The sequence below is a fragment of the Hemiscyllium ocellatum genome, chromosome 7, assembly GCF_020745735.1.
Source record: "Hemiscyllium ocellatum isolate sHemOce1 chromosome 7, sHemOce1.pat.X.cur, whole genome shotgun sequence".
Lineage (NCBI taxonomy): Eukaryota > Metazoa > Chordata > Chondrichthyes > Orectolobiformes > Hemiscylliidae > Hemiscyllium > Hemiscyllium ocellatum.
In genome coordinates this window covers 46,473,314-46,497,040 of record NC_083407.1, presented here as the reverse complement: position 1 = coordinate 46,497,040, position 23,727 = coordinate 46,473,314, and the positions used below count along the sequence as shown (strand labels likewise).

At 38.5% G+C, this 23,727-nt stretch overlaps 1 protein-coding gene across 1 annotated transcript in view; it reads right to left on the bottom strand.

Annotated features, from left to right (window-relative positions):
• The window catches only part of osbpl11 (oxysterol binding protein-like 11), an 80,688-nt gene that overhangs the window by 19,295 nt on the left and 37,666 nt on the right, over window positions 1-23,727 (bottom strand). The window contains exons 7-9 of the mRNA XM_060827157.1: window positions 20,251-20,396; window positions 8,410-8,553; window positions 947-1,439 (exon numbers count right to left, since the gene is read on the bottom strand). Coding sequence (XP_060683140.1) covers window positions 947-1,439; window positions 8,410-8,553; window positions 20,251-20,396 — 783 coding nt within the window. The remainder of the gene's footprint in view (window positions 1-946; window positions 1,440-8,409; window positions 8,554-20,250; window positions 20,397-23,727) is intronic.

The window sequence follows — 23,727 nt, the reverse complement described above, 5'->3', positions numbered from 1 at the left end:
TCACAGTAAATTAAATCTATACAACTCTGAAACATCTCTTCAGGTTAGTTATAAATCTGTGACTTGGGTAACACAACATTTCAAACTTGACGTCTGTCAGACTTTTAGTTGGTTTTGTTTAAAGCTTTTGGGTAGTCTTAATGTTTTCAAAATAGAGATAACTGTCATGCATGTTCAAACACTACTTACTTGGCAAGATAATTAAAAGGAAATCAAATGTTTTCAGCTATAAAGTAATGCTCTCACTGACACTCATGATTACTGAAACATGTTTATAAATTTTGGACTAATGTTAACTCTATTCAAAAGAGAAGGCAGGTGGACCAGTTATTAGGTGGCTCAACAAGTTACAAACAGTAGCTTATCAAAAATCTTCCACTGTCTACAAAGGTAATTGGATATTGGATAATAGATCCTCCACAATTTTATTAATCATTTTCTCTGTATTTTAATTATCTTCTTCACTACTCCTAATAGAGAGAGAGAGAGACAAAGCTGTTAGAAAAATCCTGACCATTAACATTGTTTCCTTGAATTTCTCTGACAAAAAAGGGGAAAATCAACAATTATACCATTCCTTGAAGCAAAACATTAGAAGTGCAGTTTAAAGTGCTAACATGGATCATGACGTGGAGGTGCTGGTGTTGAATTGGGGTAGACGAAGTGCCATCATGGTGAACTATCTTTAGCTTTTAATCAAACATCATAGGGTGCTTAAATCCTATTATATTGGTGTTTGTTTCAAATACCACACATGAACCCTTAAATTCAAATTGAATTCAACTTTAAAAAAATCAGAACCCAATAATGGTAAATTTCAGATTTCATAATCAAACCCAAATAGTTGGTCTGTTCTCAGTCCTGTGCATATTAGCTTTAACAAGGTGACATTTACATTGCAACCAATTTCTTTCATTTTTCAAGTCAGAAGCAATTACATCCTTACCTTCTCCAATCATTACAACTCCAATAGACATGCCCATAAACTTGCTTTTCGTCCATACGTGTGTATTTGCACACATGTTTTTCTCTTCACACTCTACATAAAATCCTGAAACAGGTGGATGGTGGGACACCTGCTCTGCCACAAATCTCAAATGATAGTCTGATTGGCTTCTTCCTTCTGTCCCATCAGAACATTTTGTCTTTTGCTGACAACTCTGTGATGAGGTATTGGATGATTTATTGTTTAATGTGGTTTTTGGTACATTCCATGAACAGTGAAATGTTTCACCAATAATTGGATTGTACGGTTTCTTAGCAATGGCTCCTTTGCGGCCTTCATGGAATGAGGTGAGGTAATACTCAACAAAGCAGATCATCCTTTCTTCAGGGGTAGCACCATCTGTGATAGCAATGAAGAGGTCTGGATGGGACATAAAATCAGCATACATCTCCAGTAATGAACGTTTTTCCAATATGAAGGTTGGAAGCACTACCTATGTCAAATACAGGAAAGCACACTTCAAATCAATGCACCAGTCTGATAAAATTTAACAAAATGTAAATTAGCAAAAATGGGCTCTTTATAAATTGACTAAAAAAAACTGTGTGGTCCACCTGTTTTACATATTTGAGAGACTTTACGAGTGCCACAAAATCACAGCTTAAAAGATGCAATTAGTTCCATCACAGGTGTGCTGCTACTTTAAAAATGAGATTCAATTTGTCCCACTTCCCCCACTCTTTCCCACTGATGTACAAATACTTTTACTTTCTTTTCACTGTTACTACCGAATCTGGTTCTACTTTCTTGCATGTAATGATTCCACATCACAGTAAATTACTGCATTGAAGAAACATTTTCATCTGTTCTTTTTGTCAGTTGCATTAAATCTCTGTCCTCCAGTCAAGCTCTTTTGTCAATGGAAAGTATTTCTCTTGGTTTACATTATCAGGCCTATTACATAGCCCTAAGATATCATAAATGCAACCCAGGTCAATAGGCAACCCATGACACTTAATATGCCTCTTGAAATCTCACACAGCAATTCATTGATACTTAAATTAGAAATATTGTCATAATCATTTTAAAAATAAATTTAAGAGGACTAGAAAAACAATTTTTTAATATTCTTATAAAATTTAATTATGGACTGCAGAATGCATGCCCATATTTGATTGGAATGTTATGTATACTTTTGAAAGTAATTGCGGTTTCTTTTCATTGGGATTTTGTTCAGATTACTTTAGCCTATATTTTATTTCTACACAGTATAAAGCTAATGTGCTAAACATTTACCATGACAAAACATTCATAAGTGATTATATTTTGCTTCTACAATGTTTATAACATCAATTATATATGAAATACAAAGCAATTTATGCAAAATACAATGTAATTGTATTTAAAAGCAATTTGTTTTAAATACATTCTGCATTCCATTTTCATCCCAAATTCCAAACCAGTTCTCGCCTGGCAAAGCTCTCACCAAAGATGCATTTCTCCTTCTCAAAGTAAGTCAGTCAATATGAAATAGAAATCATTTAGCATGTTTGAACTCAAGTCAAGAACGCTGTCCCAACTTGCAAGCTTCAGCAAATGCATAATGTGCTTCTCTACTTGCATTCACCTGTGGTCTAATGGCTAGTATGTGAAAAGAATAGAGAAACACACTGTGTTAAGAGATAAAAACAAACCAAAGCTGCATAAATCACCACTTTGGAGCCTTAACTTGAATGTCTATTTGAACTAGAATCAGACTAAGTTTACAGCATGGAATAAAACACTTAGCCTTTTCTGTCTGAACTAACCAAAAGAAATGGGTCAACCAGACTAATCCCAGCTTTCAGGTTTTGGTCTGTAGTCCTGTACTGTTTAGGACTCTGATTGAGAAGCTTTCTCAGGTTATAACAAAGAAATTACAACTTCAAGAGTAATCACTGGAATATACTCAAACTAGTATAATTTTAAGCGTATCTTGTGGGAATAGGTGGATCAACTTTCTGTTAGGAACCTTAAATTATTCTTAGTGGTGATTACCATTCTGCAATCAGAATACAGAAAGACGATCCTTTGTCCCGCAAGGGATTGTGGAGTAATCCGTGGTATTAAATGAAACTTAATTTGGATGAATGTAAACACATTCTTAGTTTTTGTTGTCCATTAGATCACTTGCAACTTGTAGAGTTGGATGATCTAGGTAGTTGCCCGAGTCTTAACAAAACAGCTTAAAATATATCATTCAGGTATTTTGCAAGACCTCAGCTTTCATTATGCATTTCTAAACAATTTACCAGTGTATGATCTCTTACTAAAGTTTTATTAGCTGGTTGTCCAGCATCCCTTGAAATCATGGTCAATTCTGGGTTCAAAAGCCAACTTTTGACTCTTCAGTTTCACAGAACATTCTCTCATACCTCTTAGATGATTTAGCTATTATCTGACCCTATTAATGAAGATTCCTTGCTACATATAACTTATGAGTTAGCATAATTTTAATTCCTCATGAAATGCTATGCTAAAACTTCATCTATTCCTTCAGTAGATCAATGTCAATTCAGTTCTTTTGTATTTACAGGGAGAGCTATTAATACCTTCCATAAATTTAACAAAATTGTCAACTAAGCTTTAAAATTTCCACCCATAATCCTTCAATTTGTCTTTTAGTTGATATCATTTTTGAATTTAAATTCTGATTTTTTTTTCATCTCCCTCTGATAAAATGTCACCAAGCAGCTCAATTTCTCTTTGGCACCACAGATCTGTTTTCACCCCAATAATTCTTCAATCTCAGAACTACTGTATTGAATTTTGCACTTTGTTTGTTTGATCCAACCAACTTGCGAGAAAACTAGAAGAGCACGCCTCTCTGATTGGCAGAGTCTCCTATCTGCAATTACAATTCACACCAATTTTTCTAATCTACCTTCCATGCAACTTCCTATAACTTTTAACAGTTCTATCATGTTCGGGGCTCCTCAGTATGTTTTTTCTCATGTCTAAATTATTAAACAGAGAACAATTCAACCTTTCTCTATTTATCTGGTAATAAAGTGAGTTATTTCATCATCCCTAGGCTGACTTTAAAATCATAAATGCTCTCATCCATTAGTCTTTGGTTTATCCTACAATATGCAGGTTTTTGAAATTTAAGTTTTGGTAGATGTAATCCAGTAGTACTTTTAGATGATCCTCATGCCATTTGTGGCCTGCAACCCACTCACCAACCCGCCACTCATTGTTTCTCTCTATTTGCTGCCTCGCTCCTACTTGCCAACTGCCTTGCTAACTCTTCCACCTGTAGCTCCTATCATCCCCTTGTTTGCTTCCGATCTCTCATCTCGCAGGAGAAATGCAATCCGGCCAATTACTGTCCTATCAGTCTACTCTCCATCATCAGTAAAGCGATGGAAGGTGTCCAAGTGTCATCAACAGTGCTTTCATGGAGCACCTGCTCAACGACTCCCATTCTGGGTTTCGACAGGGCCACGTGGCCCCTGATCTTAGCCTTGGTTCAAATATGGACAACAGAGCTGAATTGCAAAGGTGAGGTGAGTGACAGCTCTTGATATCAAGGTTGCATTCAACTGAGTGTGACATCACTGAGCCTTAGCAAAACTGGAATCAATGGGTATCGGGGGCAAATACACTGGTAGCTGGAGTCATATCTGACACATAGGAAGATGGTTGTGGTTGCTGGAGGTCAATCATCTTAATTCCAGACATCTTTGCAGAAGTTCCTTAGGTCCCAGGCCCAAACAGCCATGCTGCACGTCTCTGTGACTCTATGCTTCATCAATGCCCTTTGTTCTGTTGTAAGGTCAGAAGTGGGGTCGTTTGTCAATGCTTGTACAATATTAAGCACCATTTGTCACTCGTCAGATACTGAAGCAGTCCATGTTCAAATGCAACAAGGTTTGGACAATATCCTGGCTTGGGCTGAGAAGTGGCAAGTAACACTGGTGCCACAAATACCAGGCTATGACCATCACCAATAAGACAATATAATCATTCAATGGTATTACCATTACTGAATCATCCACTATCAACATCATGGGGTTATCATTACCAGAAATTCAACCGGACTCACCACATAACCAGTAGCTACAAGAGGCTAGGAAAACTGCACAGAGTAACTCACCTCCTGACTCCCGAAACCCTGTCCATGATCTACAGGGCATAAAATCAGAGTGTGATGGAGTACTCCCCACTTGCCTGGATAACTGCAGCCCTAACAACACTCAGCAGCTTGACACCATCCAGGTCAAAGAAACCTGCTCAATTGGCATTACATCCAAAAGTATCAACTCCCTCCACCACCGATGCTCAGTAGCAGCAGTGTTTACAATCTACAAAATGTACTACAGAAATTCACCAAAGATCCTTAGATAGTACCTTCCAAACCCACAACTTCTTCCATCTGGAAGGACAAGGGCAGCAGATATATGGGAACACCACCATCTTCAAGCTGCTCACTGTCCTGACTTGGAAATATATTATCAATGCTTCACTGTCACTGGATCAAAAATCCTGAAGTCCTTTCCTAATGTCATTGTGGGCCAACTCACAGCTGGAATGTAGTGGTTCAGGAAAGCAGCTCATCACCACCTTCTCAAGGACAACTAGGGATGGACAATAAATGCATGCCAGCCATATCTGTCCATATCCGACAAAGGAATAAACTTTTTATTTAAATATCCCACTCTGTAGCTCTCAAGGATTTTGAACAGGAAAGCATCAGGTTGAGAGGAAATATTGATTGGGAGAGGTAAGTGGAGAGTAGCAAGCAAGAGGTAAGTTGAAAGAGGTAGTAAATTAGAACATAGAACAGTACAGCACAGAACAGGCCCTTCAGCCCACGATATTGTGCCAACCATTGATCCTCATGTATGCACTGCACCCTCAAATTTCTGTGACCCCATGCATGTCTAGCAGTCTCTTAAATGTCCCCAATGACCTTGCTTCCACAACTGCTGCTGGCAACGCATTCCATGCTCTCACAACTCTCTGTGTAAAGAACCCACCTCTGACATCCCCTCTATACTTTCCTCCAACCAGCTTAAAACTATGACCCCTCGTGTTAGCCATTTCTGCCCTGGGAAATAGTCTCTGGCTATCGACTCTATCTATCTATGTTCTCATTATCTTGTATACCTCAAATAGGTCCTCTCTCTTCCTCCTTTTCTCCAATGAAAAACGTCTGAGCTCAGTCATCCTCTTCTCAGAAGATAAGCCCTCCAGTCCAGGCAGCATCCTGGTAAACCTCCTCTGAACCCTCTCCAAAGCATCCACATCTTTCCTATAATAGGGCGACCAGAACTGGACACAGTATTCCAAGTGCGACCTAACCAAAGTTTTATAGAGCTGCAACAAGATCTCACGACTCTTAAACTCAATCCCCCTGTTAATGAAAGCCAAATTGGAATAAGAAGAGTGAGGAAGAGGACTTTTGTGCCAGTTTGGTTCAAGGCAACCAATATGATTTTCAGATAAAAACCATTAGGATCATCAATCACCTTATTATTTTCTTATTGGCAACTAACTTTTGTTTAGCATACCATTTTTAGGAACACTTCAGGGAAGTGAACTAAATAAGGGAAAACTACACGGCAAAGTTCATTCTTAATGCATACAGGTTAGATCACACTGAGTACTGTGCACAGTCATTAATTCATCTATCTTCCCTCACTATTTTGTGTTTTGCATTCCAAACTACTTTTTGAAAGAATAAACGTTAATGAATCCAAGTGGTTTTTAAACTTTCTCCTTGTACCCTGGTTAAAAATTTCCAAAATCTCAAACAGATCTCACTGTTTTTCTGGTGAATACTATTGATCTAGTCACTATCTATTGGTTCTTCTGTACAAATCTTTTAAAATTGGCTGTGCACAGCAGTTTCATCATCACCTTCCTAATTTTAAGAAAACCCCCAGTCTATAGCTTATAAATAAATTATGTTTGGAGAAAGCCTTTTAGGGCAGTTGAACTCTGACTTCAAGCACAGGAATGATATTTTTAACAAGCTTGGACATTGAAGAGAAAGCATAAAGGAAAATCTACCATTTGGATTACTAACTTAAATTATAGGTGAATTCATTCCACAAATGGCTCTGTAATTTTAATTGTTAAAGGACATAGTTCGTCTGTCAGGCTCAAAATTCCCTGAATTAATACACTATGGCTATGAACACTTAAATCATACAGACCATCAGGTTCCTTAACTCTTCATTTCAGAAGACCCTACAGACACAGTTGAAGGATGAGGAAAGTATGACAGAAGCCAATCTTTCACTCCTATTCACAAGGAACTCAAGCAAGAAAGAAGGTAGAGTTTTCTTTTAAAAACAAAAGGTTTAAAAATAAGAAACTGAAGAAATTAATAACAATCTAGGTTAACATACAGATACTGAAACAATTTAACCAGCGCTGAAGAGTGTGGTGCTGGAAAAGCAGAGTCAGTCAGGCAGCATCCTTCAGGATCAGGAATGACGAAGGGATCATGCCCAGAATATCGAATCTCCTGCTCGTCAGATGCTGCCTGACCGGCTGTGATCTTCCAACACCACACTCTTCAAATCTAATCTCCAGCATCTGCCGTGTTTACTTTCTCCTAGTTGAATTTAACCAGTGCTGTATGACTGTATAAATCTATACGTAATTTTTTTTACAGCAACATGATCTACTTAAAAACAAGAATGGGGCAACACGGCGGCTCAGTAGTTAGCTCTGCTGCCTCACAGTGCCAAGGACCCAGGTTCGATTCCAGCCTTGGGTGACTGTTGGTGTGGAGTTTGCACATTCTTCCTGTGTGTGAGGGTTCCCTCCGGGTGCTCCGGTTTCCTCCCAGTCCAAAGATGAGCAGGTTAGGTGAATTGGCCATTCTAAATTGCCCATAGTGTTAGGTGCTTTAGTCAGAGGGAAATGGGTCTGGGTGGATTACTCTTCGGCAGGTCAGTGTGGACTTGTTGGGCTGAAGGGCCTGTTTTCACACTGTAGGGAATCTAACATAATCTAATCTCGTGTTTATATCACCAAATAATGGAAGGCATTGGGGAGGTGACAACCAAGTGGTTGTATTACCAGATTGTTAACCCAGAGTACCACAATGTTCCGAGCATCTGGTTCTAAAGCCCAAAGTAGATTGTGGAATTTGATTTCAATGAAAATCTGGCATTAACAGTCTAATAATGTCCGTGACCCACTATCAATTGTCAGGAAAAACCCATCTAGTTCTCTAACGTCCTTTAGAGAAGGGAACGGTCATCCTTACCTGGTCTGGCTACCAGACCCACACCAGGTGGATGACTCTTAACTGCCCTCACTGATAGGTAATAAATGTTGACATAGCCAGTGACGTCCTCATGAATATATTTTTAAAAATTCCAAAGTACTTTATAACTAATTATGTATTATTGCAAACGTTAACATCAACATCATGCTGACTACCTTTTATATTGCATACTTACTCGTGTCAAATCCATGCCAAGCTTCAGCTGAGACAGCAAGTGCAATATAACGCTACGTTGTTCTTCTACAACTCCAAGATCATCCTCCTCATTGTTCTCAAAGGTATCTTCTATTTCTTCATCTGGATTTATTCTCTCAGGTTCCTAAAAACAAAATTATGTCAGTAAACATTATTACCAGTGTACCTTGTTTTGTAAAGTTGATTCCAAATCCATATTTAGGAATCTCCTGTAGTGTTCATATTTTAGCGTGAAACATTTGTCAAAAAAACCAATGAGAGCGCTTCTGTACCTTGAATGACAAGTGCTGGGAGTTAGGTCCAATTATAGTATTTCATACAGAAATCTATAACAAACTGTAACAACAACTTTTACTTGTAGCATACTGAATTTTATTACTTATAAAGGCACAAATGTATGATCACAAAAAAAATAGGAGCAATGCTCTATACTAAGTAGTTCTTTGAGGATGTGACTAGAAAAGTTGATGAGGGTCAAGCTGTGGACTATATGGACTTCAGCAAGGCATTTGATAAGGTTCCCCATGGTAGGCTCATTCAGAAGGTCAGGAGGAATGGGATACAGGGGAACTTAGCTGTCTGGATACAGAATTGGCTGGCCAACAGAAGACAGAGAGTGGTAGTAGAAGGAAAATATTCTGCCTGGAAGTCAGTGGTGAGTGGTGTTCCACAGGGTTCTGTCCTTGGGCCTCTACTGTTTGTAATTTTTATTAATGACTTGGATGAGGGGATTGAAGGATGGGTCAGCAAGTTTGCAGATGACATAAAGATTGGAGGTGTCGTTGACAGCATAGAGGGCTGTTGTAAGCTGCAGGGTCATTGACAGGATGCAGAGATGGGTTGAGAGGTGGCAGATGGAGTTCAACCTGGATAAATGCGAGGTGATGCATTTTGGAAGGTCGAATTTGAAAGCTGAGTACAGGATTAAGGATAGGATTCTTGGCAGTGTGGAGGAACAGAGGGATCTTGGTGTGCAGGTACATAGATCCCTTAAAATGGCCACCCAAGTGGACAGGGATGTGAAGAAAGTATATGGTGTTTTGGCTTTCATTAACAGGGGGATTGAGTTTAAGAGTCGTGAGATCTTTTTGCAGCTCTATAAAACCTTGGTTAGACCGCACTTGGAATACTGCGTCCAGTTCTGGTCACCCTATTATAGGAAAGATGTGGATGCTTTGGAGAGGGTTCAGAGAAGGTTTACCAGGATGCTGCCCGGACTGGAGGGCTTATCTTATGAAGAAAGGATGATTGAGCTCGGACTTCTTTCATCGGAGAAGAGGAGGAGGAGAGGGGACCTAATTGAGGTATACAAGATAATGAGAGCATAGATAGATTCGATAGCCAGAGACTATTTCCCAGGGCAGAAATAGCTAACATGAGGGGTCATAGTTTTAAGCTGGTTGGAGGAAAGTATAGAGGGGATGTCAGAGGCGGGTTCTTTACAGAGAGTTGTGAGAGCATGGAATGTGTTGCCAGCAGCAGTACTTGTGGAAGCAAGGTCATTGGGGACATTTAAGAGACTGCTGGGCATGCATACGGTCACAGAAGTTTGAGGGTGCATAAATCAGGATCAGTGGTCAGCACAACATCGTGGGCTGAAGGGCCTGATCTGTGCAGTACTGTTCTATGTATGACACGGACACTGATTTTTATTCAATTCTATAAATTTGAAGTATACACCCCCTATGTGAAGCATACCTCAGTTTCAGACTGTATTTCTTTACAAAACAATATGTTCAATAAATTTGTCTGGATATGTTATAATAAACTTCCAAGCAGTTGGGACTTAAAATCTGGACTTTCTGGCTCAGGGATAAATGCTACCAATGCCACTAGACACGTGCTCAGCTGCATTTGCTAGGCAACCAGATCAGTTGGACCAAAGGGTCTGTTTACATGCTGTACATTTCTATGACTTTTTGGCCTCTGGAGAAGATGGAACTTGTACCTGGGTTTTTGAATTCAGAGGTGCAGACACTGCTACTGTACCAAAAGACATCCCCTACCCATGCTTAGACAATCTCCAATTAATGCTCTACTCCTACACAATTAAAATTTGATACATAATTAACAGCAGGGGTGGGCCATTTGGTTTCCTGAGCCCCTTCACCATACACAGGATCATGTCTGATTTTCTACCTTAACTGTACATTTCTGCAAAGATTCATCAGTCTCTCTGGCTTGAATATATTCCACGAATGAGTATCTAATATTCACTGGGGTGGAAATTGTCAAAGATTCAAAAAAACTTAGCTAAAACATTGCTCATGTCAGTCCTTAAGTAGCAATCCTTGATTCTGAAACTCCCAGCTAGGGAAACATCTTCTAAGTTTTCACACTCCCTTAAGAATTTTATGTTTGATGTAATCACTTCTCACTCTTCCAAACTCTAGGGAACATGGACCTAATCTTCTCAATCTCTCTTCAAAGAGCATTTCCAGAATCAATCTAGCAAACCTTTGTTGCATGCCTTGAAGACAGATATATCCATTCTGAGGCAAAAAGACCAAACTTCAAACAATACTGCAAGGTTTTACCAAAGCCCCACAACATTTCAGTAAGACTTCATTTTACATATCAATCGCTTTGTAACTAAGATTGAGATACTATTTGCTTTCTTCACAGCTTGCTGCACCTACATGTCAACTTTGTTATTGACATATTCAGGCACCTAGGGGCCTCAAAATACCAACATTTTAAAATATTCTACCTTTCTATTTTTCCTAAGTGGATAGCTTATACTTTCCCTTTTGTTAATGTATGTCCTTATCCACTCATTTAATCAGTTCATATCTCTTTGCTCCTTCTCTGCATTCTCCTAATGGCTTACTTCAACAATTAATTCTGTAGGAAGAAAGTGCAACTGCATGCCTCTTGGTTGCCTGATCTAAATCATTACGATGTGCTGAAAATAATTGAACACAAACACTAATTCCTATGATAGCCTAACAATTAGAGCCCACTAACACAAAAATTCCTTGTATATTCCTATTTTTGATTTGCTGCTAACCAAACCTTAAGCCATTCTAATATATTGCCCAATCCCTAATTTGATTCCTAATTCTGTGCACTTCCTGTATGTTATTTTGAAAACCCAAATGCACAAGATCCACTGGTTCCTTCTTTTGCATTCACCCTGTTAGAGATCAAGATCAAGTCCTCTTTCACAAATCTGTGTAGCCTTTGCACAAACATATGATTTTTTAAATTGTCTGACTGTGTCCCTAATAATGGAATCTGTTTTCCTCCTTCGCTTTCACAAACTTCATAATTATATATTTGGTGTTTTAAAATTTTTGGTGCCTGGGAGATATAAACCTTTCTATTCTCGATTTCTACAGCTCATCTCTTTAAACCACTGCCCATCCTTATTTGATCTGAAGGCAGTGGTGGGTTGCCCTCTTGTGCCACGACAGGTCTAGGGATACCAACAGCATTGTGAGGAAGAGAGCTGCAGGATTTTAGTCCAGTGACAGCAGAGGAACAGTAATACAGTTCATAGTGTGCAGCTTGAAAGGAACTTGCAGCTGATGCTGTTCCCATGCATCTACTGGTCTAGTCTTTCTAGGTGGTAGAGGTTGAGCGCTTGGAAGGTGCTCTCAAGGAAACCTTGGAAGATATTGCTGTGCATCTCGGTAGATGGCACACAGTTTTGCCATTGTGTTACATTCATGAAGGAAAGTTGAAAGTGCTAGTTAGGTTGCCAAAATAGATAAATTGCTTTGCCCTGGGTGATAAGGTTCTTGAGTGTTGCTGGAGCTGTACCCATTCAGGTAAGTGTAGTGTGTTCCATCACTCCTGATTTGTGCCTTGTCGATGGTCAAGTGTTAGGGAAATAGGAGGTGAGTCACTTGCAGGATTCTTAGCCTCTGACCTGCCCTTGTAGCCACAATATTTACATGGCTGATCCAGTTGAGTTTCCAGTTAATAAATATACTAAAGATGTTGATTAGCAGGGATTTCAGTAATGCCAATACCATAGAATGTCAAGATGCAAGGGTTAAATTAGCTTTTGTCAGAGATGGTAACTACCTTTGGTGCAAATGTTACTTGCCACTTATCAGCTCAAACCTGGAAGCTGTCCAGATCTTGCAATGAACGGACAGAGTGTTTCAGTTTGAATTGTCAGGAATTACGCCAAACACTGCAATCATCAGTGAGCGAAAATCCCCATCACTGATCTGATTATGATGGAAAATTTATTCAAGAAGTTGTTGAATTTGGTTGGGTCTATGATAAAGCCCCATAGAACTCCAGCAATGATATGCTTGGATCATAAGACATAGGAACAGAAGTAGGCAATTCAGCCCAGAGTCTGCTGTGCCAATGAGATCAGGGTTAATCTGATAATCCTCAACTCCACTTTCCTATTTCTCATAACCTTGATTTCCTTACAGATTAAAGATAGAACATGGAACAATACAGCCCAGAACAGGCCCTTCGGCCCTAAATGTTGTGCCGACCTGTGAACTATTCTCAGCTTGTCCCCCTGCACAATCCCAAAATCATCCATGAGCATTTCTAAAGGATTGTTTAAATCTCCCTAATGTGGCTGAGTTGACTACATTAGCAGGTAGGGCATTCCACGTCCTTACCACTCTCGGAGTAAAGGACCTGCCTCTGACATCTGTCTTAAATCTATCACCCCTCAATTTGTAGTTATGCCTCCTCGTACACGCTGACTTCATTATCCTAGGAAAAAGTCTTTCACTGTCTATCCTATCTAATTCTCTGATCATCTTGTATGTCTCTATCAAATCCCCTCTTAGCCTTCTTCTTGCCAATGAGAACAAGTTCAAGTCTCTCACCCTTTCCTCATAAGGCCTTACCTCCAGATCAGGCAACATCCTGCTAAATCTCCTCTGTACCTTTTCCAATGCTTCCACATCCTTCCCGAAATATGGGGATCAGAATTGTACACAATATTCCAAGCGTGACCGCACCAGCTTATTGTACAGTTGCAGCATGATATTGCGGATCCGGAACTCAATCCCTCTACGAATGAAACCTAACACACCATATGCCTTCTTAACAGCACTATCCACCTGGGTGGCAACTTTCAGGGACCTATGTACATGGACTCCAAGATCCCTCTGCACATCCACACTACTAAGAATCTTTCCATTGACCCAGTACTCTGCCTTCCTGTTATTCTTCCCAAAGTGCATCGCCTCACATTTAGCTGCATTGAACTCCATTTGCCACCTCTTAGCCCAATTCTGCAGTTTATCCAAGTCCCCCTGCAACCTGTAACATTCTTCCACACAGTCCACTACTCCACCGACTTTAGTGTCATCTGCAAATTTACTAATCCATCCACCTATGCCTGCGCCTAAGTCATTTATAAAAATGACAAACAGCAGTGGTCCCAAAACAGATCCTTGTGGCACACCACTAGTAACCGGACTCCAGGCTGAATATTTTCCATCAACCACCACTCGGTCTTCTTTCAGAAAGCCAGTTTCTAATCCAAACTGCTAAATCACCCTCAATTCCAGCCCTCTGCATTTTCTCCAACAGCCTACCATGCGGAACCTTATCAAAGGCTTCATTGAAGTCCATTGTACCACGTCAACTGCCCAACCCTCATCTACATGCCTGGTCACCTTCTCAAAAAACTCAATGAAGTTTGTGAGACACAACCTGTCCTTGACAAATCCATGTTGACTAGCTGAAATCAAATTGTTGATGGCTGGATGATAATAAATCTTATCTCTTATAATCCTTTCCAAAATCTTTCCTACAATAGAAGTAAGGCTCACTGGTCTATAATTACCTGAGTCATCTCTACTGTCCTTTTTGAACAAGGGCACATTTGCAATCCTCCAGTCCTCTGGTACCAAACCGACAGACAATGACGACTCAAATATCAAAGCTAAAGGCTCTACTATTTCCTCCCTAGCTTCCCAGAAAATCCTCGGATAAATCCCATCTGGTCCAGGGGACTTGTCTACTTTCATTCCTTCTAGAATTGATTACACCTGTTCATAACTAACCTCAATCCTTTCTAGTCTAATATCTTGTACCTCATTCTTCTCCTCTACAATATTCTCCTTTTCCTGAGTGAAAACCGATGAGAAATATTTGTTTAGCACCTCTCCGATCTCCACAGGGTCCACACTCAACTTCCCATTTCTGTCTGATTGGTCCTATTCCTACCCTAATCATCCTTTTATTCTTCACATACCTATAGAAAGCTTTAGGGTTCTCTTTTATTCTATCCATTTCAGCATATACATTTGTGAAGTTTTTTTAAAAAAAATCTAAAACAGCCATCAATCATAACTCTGAATTACTATTCCAGTCATATGAATTTCTATCAGAGTTACTAGGGACTAGAACTAAAACATGAATAATTTATTTTTCAGTCACTAACTTATCTGGGGAAAACGAGCTCATTCAAAGAGATCAGATCTGGGATCTTCCAGTTGGTATGGCCACGCTATTCTCCACATTTACTTTACGGAATAATCTGGGAGTCCAAACATAACTTTGGCCAAAATAAAACAAAAAGATTACAGCTCATGTATTAAGTGTCAACATAATATTGGATAAATATACTTGCCACCAAAAGAAATACCAATGCACCTGGTATTGTAACATTCATTGAAAAGTGAATATCAGAGTATCTGGACATTCTTTGTGATGGCTCAAGACGTGTTTAGTTAAAACCTCTATTACTAATGGAGAACAGTGAAAATAATATTGTCACATGCCTTACTGCTCATTTCAGTAAGCTGACAACTATTACAGAAGGTCGACCATTTACAGTAGTAGTAATAGGATACATAAACTGGAAATATATTGCAAGTTTATTCTGAGTTGAAAGTAAAAAGTCTGTTCATTCTTAAATTCTTATGCACACCAGTTCTGAATTGCAAGAATACAGAATTTTAGTAAAAAAAGATTGTTAATATTTATCCAAACACATCCTTGTATTGCCAAACAAACTGTAATTTTTCAATATTTGAGCACAGATAAAAATATCAGGTAAAGCTAAATTGAACCGTTTTCTAATTATTCACATCAAATGGAGGAGGCAGACAAGACCAATATTTAATGCTGGTCGCTAATTGCTTGGGACTGTGTGAGTTAATGGGTGCAAGTCATTTCACAATGCTGTTAGGCAGGGAGAGTCAGGTTTTGGCACAGCGACAATGAAGAAAAAGTGATATTGAAGATAATAAATCAGGAATTTATAGGTTTTCTCCACAAATGCTTGCAAGCATCAGTAGGGCAAAGGGATCCTTTAAATTCTTTGGTCACTTATTTTTCAGTTAACATTGAATTTTAATAGTCAGATAGATTATAATTGAACAAATAAATCCAATATACTATATTTTGAGCAGACCCTTGATCCATTATTAAAGCATAGCAATACCAGTGTGTATCCTATGCAAGATGCACTGCTGAGCACCTCTGACCTTTCAAGCCCCAGATGACCAATTAGGACAAGAGCAGATGCACGAGAATGCCACCACTGCACGACTCCCTCAAATCAAACACCATTTGATTTCCAACTATACCACCATTCCTTCACTGTGTCTGAGTTAAAATCTTGGAACTCCCTCCGTGGCAGCACTGTGAGCATACTTACACCATATGGACCACAGTGTTTAATGCAGTGGTTTACCTCAATCTTTGTACAGATGGTTAGGGATGGTCAACAGATGTTGACCTTGCAAGCATCACCCATATCTTGTGAAAAGAATATAAAACTAAAACATGTGTTTCTCTTCCATATATTTATATTGGCATGGCATTGCACAACATATGAAAATATATCGGGTGCAATTTAATGGAGCCAGCCCAGCGGGTCATGATGGTGGGACAGCCAGGAGAATCAGGCAGGAATACCAACATCCATTTCGCAAATTGAAAACTGCTTGAATACAGGAGGAGTTCCATTAAGGAATCCTAATCGCTGATAGCGCAATGATAATTAAGCTCATTAATAACTGACTTAAAACCAATTACTCGAGTCGAACATGATTTAATGGTGGACAGGGATTTTGTTTAACTCAGACATGAGCTTCTCTATCTTCTGAAGGTTGTCCAGCAAACTTCAAGCTTACCAGTAGCCTACCTGCTGACAAGTTGCCGAGTTGAGGGAACTGACATCAGAAATTGTTTGATTGGGTGCGAGGCAGAGAGGTTTAATGTGAAAGACCACCTTCTGTTCTCGTTTCTGACACTTCCATTCCCTCTTCACCAGCTACACTCTTCCTGCAAATCTGTGTCCTGTCCCACCCAACTGTTTCCAGCTGACATTGATTTCTGGCAAAGACTTCAGAGCATTACCAGCAGGAGCTGAGGTGGTGCCAGTAGCAGCAGGATTTCCATCCTACTGTGGCCTTAACTGAGAGATATTTACTATTGCAGAGTACTTCTGCTGCTAAAACTAAATTCTGCCCCTTGTTACAGTTTAAACTTAACATGAACAGTTTATAAAGCTGTTTGTATCCAAATTTTTCCATTACAGTTAAACCAGTTGGAATGTCTCAGACTGGACGAACAACTTTTGGGCGTGAGTTTAACAATTTCATTTACACGCCTCATTGTAGAGACTTGTTTCAACTCGAGCAGTCAGTGAGATGTTTCAGTCAATGAATCACCATGACTCAAATTTACACACACTATTCTTGCTTGATCATTTTTTACAAGTGGATTAAAAGTAGGAATATAGATATAAAAACTACTTAGAAAAACTATCTATTGGTAAACCTATGTGGCAGCTCATAACAAATGTTTATGCAATTGAAACTGCACAAAATAAATGCCTGTCCCAATAGTGCGAAATGAGCTTTAACCGATATCCATACAAGGCTGATGTAGATTTATGTATACAATAAACTATTTCCACCCAAATTTGGTTTGCAATGCTTTCACAGAACATACGACACTTTCAAATTAATATGCCTTCCCAAGCAAACTTAAGAGTATAAAATATGGCATGGTCTCATCATTCCCCCACAGACATCATTACTCAATCACAGGACAGAAACATGAGCTTGTACGACAATATACTTCGTCACTGGAGTGCAGGAGATGGTGGGAAGGATCAGAAACCTGATCCAAATCCTGACAAAATTTAAAATTGATAAAAATAAAGAGCAGCAAGTATAATTGGGTGCTTTACATTTCCTTCTCTTTTTTTTAAAATACATGTACAGGTTTTTAAATTAGCTTTATATATTAAAATTAGCATTTGTACTGGCAAAATAGAGATGCAATCTACAAAAAGATGCTTTGAAAAGAGTTTCAGCAAAATACTGCAATTATTCAGAATGTATCCTGAAGATACTAGGTGCTTATCTGTGCGCACCATTAAATGTAACAAGATATTTCTAACTCTCAAGGAAATCTCAACAAGTAAAATCAAAATCAAAATTTTTCATTGAGAAATCAAATTAGTGCACATATCACTCCAAATGAATTAGCAATTGTATCCAATTGTCTTAAAAGCTAACCTGATTAAAACAGCGATTCCAAGTGTGTGTGAGAATACTGACCTCAAGTAAGTAGTGAAGAGCATCACACTGTACCAAGTCAACGGCATTTATGTAACTACTGCTAAAAAAGGGATTTGTCACAGACTAACTTGGTCAATATATATTGACACTTGCCTCATTTTTCTGAAACATGAGTATGAAATTTCAGATAGCAGGATTTCTTATTCCACCACTCAAAAAGCCAATGGGGAATGCTTTTTCAGAGCAAGGCATTAATTGGCTCAGGAGAAAGTGAGGACTGCAGATGCTGGAGATCAGAGCTTAAAAATGTGTTGCTGGAAGAGCACAGCAGGTCAGGCAGCATCAAAGGAACAGGAGAATCGACGTTTCGGGCATAAGCCCTTCTTCAGGAATTAATTGGCTCAGGACAAGGCATCCATTCTCATCTGTGAAAAAATACCCCATTTTAAGAGTACAGCTGGCCAATCCGCTTAGCCAATAGTGCTGTAATCCAATAGTGCCAGGTACCAGAAGTGGCCACTGCTGGGACTGCAGGCAAGCCCTTAAGGAAAGGAGCTAATGGAGACTGGTGATAAAAGGTAATCAGCGCAATATCCAAATATGCAAACACATGTCTGATAAAGGCAACATCAAATGGCAACAAGTTTAAATTTAATTACGTAGTCAATTGGCTGAAAGATCTAAAGCAGACTTCACAATAACTTGGTGCTTAGCATGGTGTGTTCCAGTGATTTTGATACTTATAACCAATAAAACTCAAATCGCAAAACTGTTCCTCAATCAAAATAGGAGATGCTTCGTAAAACAAAACTCAACAACTTTCTAATACATCAATGATCCAACAAAAGCCCTGTGAATGAGAACAAACTGCAAAGGTTCACAATGCTGCTCTTTCCTTTTGAAAACTGGCTTTCATGTTTGAGTTGGTAACAAGGGAAAGAAAGCCTTCTTACATTTTACAGTTTCTTTTAAATGCAACACTGAACAAATTTGGTTTCCTCATAAAGGCCTGATTGAAAACTAAAATTTCTGAAACTAGCATTAATAGAATTTTACCTCCAAATTGAGAAACTAAATTGAAAGAAAAGAGAAAACAACATAAGTCAAGAAACAGTGATTAAGTGATAGATAGCAAGGACAAAGTTAACAACCTGAAGCTTATGGGAGGAAGGAAAAAAGGTGGGGGGCGCGCAAAGAGTTCCACAGTTTGAAGTACTGTAAAAAAGCAAGTTAGTGCAAAAGACAATATACAAACATTGATTTAAATACAAGGAAGCTGGGAGATGCAAGACTGTCACATTTGAAAAGGAGAAGGAACAAGACAGGACAGTTACAGTACAGTAGCATTTAGTGGGATGCGACAACAAAAGAAGCTTTCACAACAGGATGTGGCTCAAGAAGATCAAATAGAAAAACTGCTGATGCCTGAGAATACAGACCTTAGAAAAATTGCAATGAAGTACCAGAGGACAAGTTACAGCTTTCTTATTGCCTAATGCATTCTCTTGTAACCCTGGCTCAGCAAGTTTCAACTGGTCACTCCACTTCTCCTCAAAATGATGAAAAAGTATACAAGGGCATTTCTGTAAGGAGAGATTGGATTTCAAAATGGATAAAATTTAATTGTGGTTTCAATTCACATACAAAAATCCCATTTAATTATATAAAGGGTGAGGATGAAAACAGTAATAAATATAGCGTTAGGCCAAACTTCACAATAATATTAAAATAAGAAGTGAATGATTCGAAAAAGCTTAAGTGATTTGGAATTTTTGATACGTGCACTCTTCCTAAGTTACCTCACAGTATAAAATTCTTAACCCTGTTTCTTGTGAGGGAATTTCAATGTTTTTAAATGTAAGCTGACAGAAAGTAGTGCTTCCATTCTACAACTTGTAAACAGTCACTTGGTTTTCAAAATTTAAAATTTAAAACTATCACATTATTAAAGCAAAAAGACTTTCCACATTATAACAGAGAGATGAGGTCTATCTGGCTGAGTCCAAGATCAATAGTTTTTGCTACTTTTAAAATCTTTACTAAACTCATCCTAGTACATTTTCAAGGTAAATGGTGCAGTTCTTCATTCAGAGAGCAAAAGAGTAGGGATTCTTTCAAGCAAACCACACCCAACCATTCTAAGATAGGAATGTATTCAAAACAGGATCAAAATTTAAACTACTGACCCAATCGTAAGATACAAGCATTGATATACTTGAACCACCATCATCACTTTCTCACATTTACTGCTTACTTATTTCAGTGGTTCATAGGTCTCAATTTGATACAAGAGATTTTGAAATGTTATAGCATAGATCCAGAATAATTACTTTCTGAAATTACCTTACCCGTGTTGATTGGCAGGGTTCAGAAACAGGCTGTATTCCACTAGCTGCTTTTGTCTGATCTTTTTCAATCGATGGCTGTCGTGCCTTTCCATTCTTAAGATGGTCCGATAGTGGCAATTTAGGTTCCAACCACTCAATTGTTGTCCCTGAAACATATGGCAGTTCAGCTTCAAACTTTTTCATAATCACAACTGGCAGAAGATTACTGCCATTGAAACTAATCGCATTTCTTAGTAACAAATGAAATGTTCAAAAGAAAAACATATGACTGAAGCCTGAGGGAACGCCCATTGTCGTCACTAAAGGTATCAAGATTCTGACTGGTGCATTCTTATTAATCTACGTCTCTCAAAGCTACTGAAATATGATAGGGGCAAGCAGATCTCGAAAATCATTTGAAACTGGAAAGTACAGAAGTAATACTCAAAACCCTTTAAAAGTCAGACTAAGAAACAAATAGAAATGCGATGTAATTTAAGCTAAAACAATTGAACACACTGAATACAAAAATTAAAAATAAAGAGACAAGTAAGGAATCATAGTAAAATGTCCTTTTACAGTATATTGTTGGTTAATAATTAATATTCTTCTGTCATTGATAGAAGTTGAGCTTTGCATTGGCAGAACAGTCCAGTTAATGTTTCATGGATCTCAGGTTGCTGCACCTCTTATCAGAGTAGCCTTGCTTCCTAATAAATTATTTAACATTCATCAGTTTCAAAGACAAAGCAAAATTATAATGATTCAAAATGTTTCCAGGCTAGGTCAACACAACTAATCTGTACCTCATTTCAGAACTTCTGAATTGCTTTCAAAAGCACGGTCAGTAATGTCTTTAGATTCTCTCCTCTGTTGGTTGAGAGAATTCATAAAGGAGCAACATCTCTTCCTGTGACACTCGAGCATCAAGTAAAATTGTGAAGATGAGGAACAATCTTTCCGATTTTCTACATGGAAAAGTTCTTCTTTGCATGCCTTAATTAACAAAGTACGGGCCAAAAGAGGATGAAGACTGTCTTGGCTTTCTGTGCTCTACGGAGAACAACCCCAGTTTCTCCAATCTGCCAATCACTCTCTGACATGATGGATATAATGAAGATTCCCAGAAGATATTTGATAGAGTCCTACCATCAAACATTGGGAATCAGTTTAGCTCAGTTGGCTGGATGATCAGTTTGCAAAGTAATGTGATGCCAACAGCGTGGATTCAATTCCCATCACCAGTCTGAGGTTACTGTGACGTACTCTCCTTCTCAACCTCTTCCTTCACCTGAGGTCTGGTAGCTCTCAGGTTAAATCACCACCAGTTGCTTCTCTCTAAATAGAGAAGACCCTGTGGTCTGGTAAGATAATGTGACACAAAAACAACCACCATCAAACATTACAATGGAAAATAAAGACTCAATTTAGGGAGGTAGTATACTGGCATGGATAGAAGACTGGCTGGCTAACTGGAAGCAAACAGTACATATAAAGGTTTTTTTTAAGATTAGCAAGAGGCAATGAGTTGTGCCGCAAGGATTGATGAGATCTCAACGGTTTACAATTTACATAAATGACTTGGATGAAGGGATGAAAGGTTTGTTGATGTCAAAGATCAACAAGAAAGTAACTCGTGAAGAGGACATAAGGAACCTCAGGAAGATATAGATAGGTTAAGTAAGTAGGCAAAGATGTAGCAAATACAAGTGCAATGGGGGAAATATGAATTTTCCCTTTTTGGGAGGAATCACCATTTAAAAGGTTAGAGATTGTGGAGATGTGAAGCATACAGAGTTATCGGTGTACATGAATTATAGATACAGCAAGTAATTCAGCAAATTAATTGAATGTTATAATTTATTGCAAAGGGAATTAAATATGCTTCAATTACAAAGGGCAGGTGAGGCAGGATTTTACTGATCACCAATATGTTGAAGGCAGTTCAGAGAATTTACCACTTTAAGACCTGAAATGAGAGGGTTGCCTTCTAAGTAAATGTTGGACAAGCCAGGCTTGAATCCGCTGAAATTTAGAAGAGTAAGAGGCTACTCAACTGAAGCACAAGATGTCAAAATGTCAATAGACTAAATGTGAAGAGCATGTTTCCATTTACAGGAGAATCTATAACTACACTCACTGTATAAAAAACAGAGGTAGCACATTTTAAAGAGAGATAAAAGTTTTTTTTCCTCAAAGAAGACTGAGCGTTTTCAAAACTGTCTTCCTGAAAAGGTAGCGGAAATAGAGTCATTGAATATTTTAAGACAGATATGGATGGTGGTGAGATGTTATCATGGGTCAACAGGCATGGGAATTTGAGGTTACAATAATATTAAACAAGATCTTGTTGAAAGCCACAGCAAGCTTGAGGGGCTGAATGGCCTCCACCTGTTACTAATGGGGTATGCTCATATGTATGTAGCAACTAAACACTGCAACAGTTTACAGCTGATCAAAAAACAGCAGGGTGTACTTGCAAATGCCTAATTGAACATTGAGTTTTTCGTAGAAATGTCTAGTATATGTCTAATAATGTCAGGAGAATGTCAGTGGTACTTACACAGACTTCAGAAAGCATTTAATAAATTTCCTAAGAGGAGATATCTGGCTAAAGCTGAAGCACAAAGCAAATTCATGACTTGGTTAAGGAATTAACTGAACAACAGGAAACAGAAAGCAGTGATAATGGGCAGGTGCTCTAATTGGTTGAATAATAATAGTGTTCTATAGAGATCCATGTTATACTTTCAACTATTCAGTGTATTTAATAATAACTTAGATGATGGGATTGAAATCCACACATCCAAGTTTGTTGATACCACAGCTAGTTGACCTTGTACTTAAGCAGCGGAGGTTAAGAGAGGTATTAATGGACATCAATGAATGAGCAAAACAATGGTAAATTATTTCAATGTTGGCAAATGCAAGGTCATCTACTCTATGCCTTTAAAATACGGAGGAGGATACCTTTAAATAGTGAGGCATTAGAAATGGTAGATGCCCAAAGTAATTCAGGAAGCCATGTTTTTAGGACATTAAAATGCCGTGTACAGTAACAAGAAATAAATCAGAAGGCAAATAGAATGGTCACTTTATATAAAGGATGAAAATAAAAGGAAACAGAAGCTGTGCCTCAGCTATACAAAGCTGTGGTTTGACTACACCTGGAGTACAGAGTAGTTACGGATGCCAAGTCTGGAATTATTGACCACAGAGGGAACATAACAGACTTACCGGAATGTCATCTGAATTCCAAAGGTTGAAATAAAAGGACAGAATTACACTATTTACAATTGTATTCTTTGGAAATTAAAAAGGTAAAAGAAAGGTTTGATTAAAGTTTGAGAAATTAAGTCAACAGAGGCCTGTTAGGAGTAAAATTAGTAAACACTGCTCCACAGAAAGGATCTTTGGAGTTTGGGATTCTCCTGCGCAAACAACAATTTAGACTGGATCATTTTGAGTCTGAGACTGATAAATATTTTTGGTTAATAA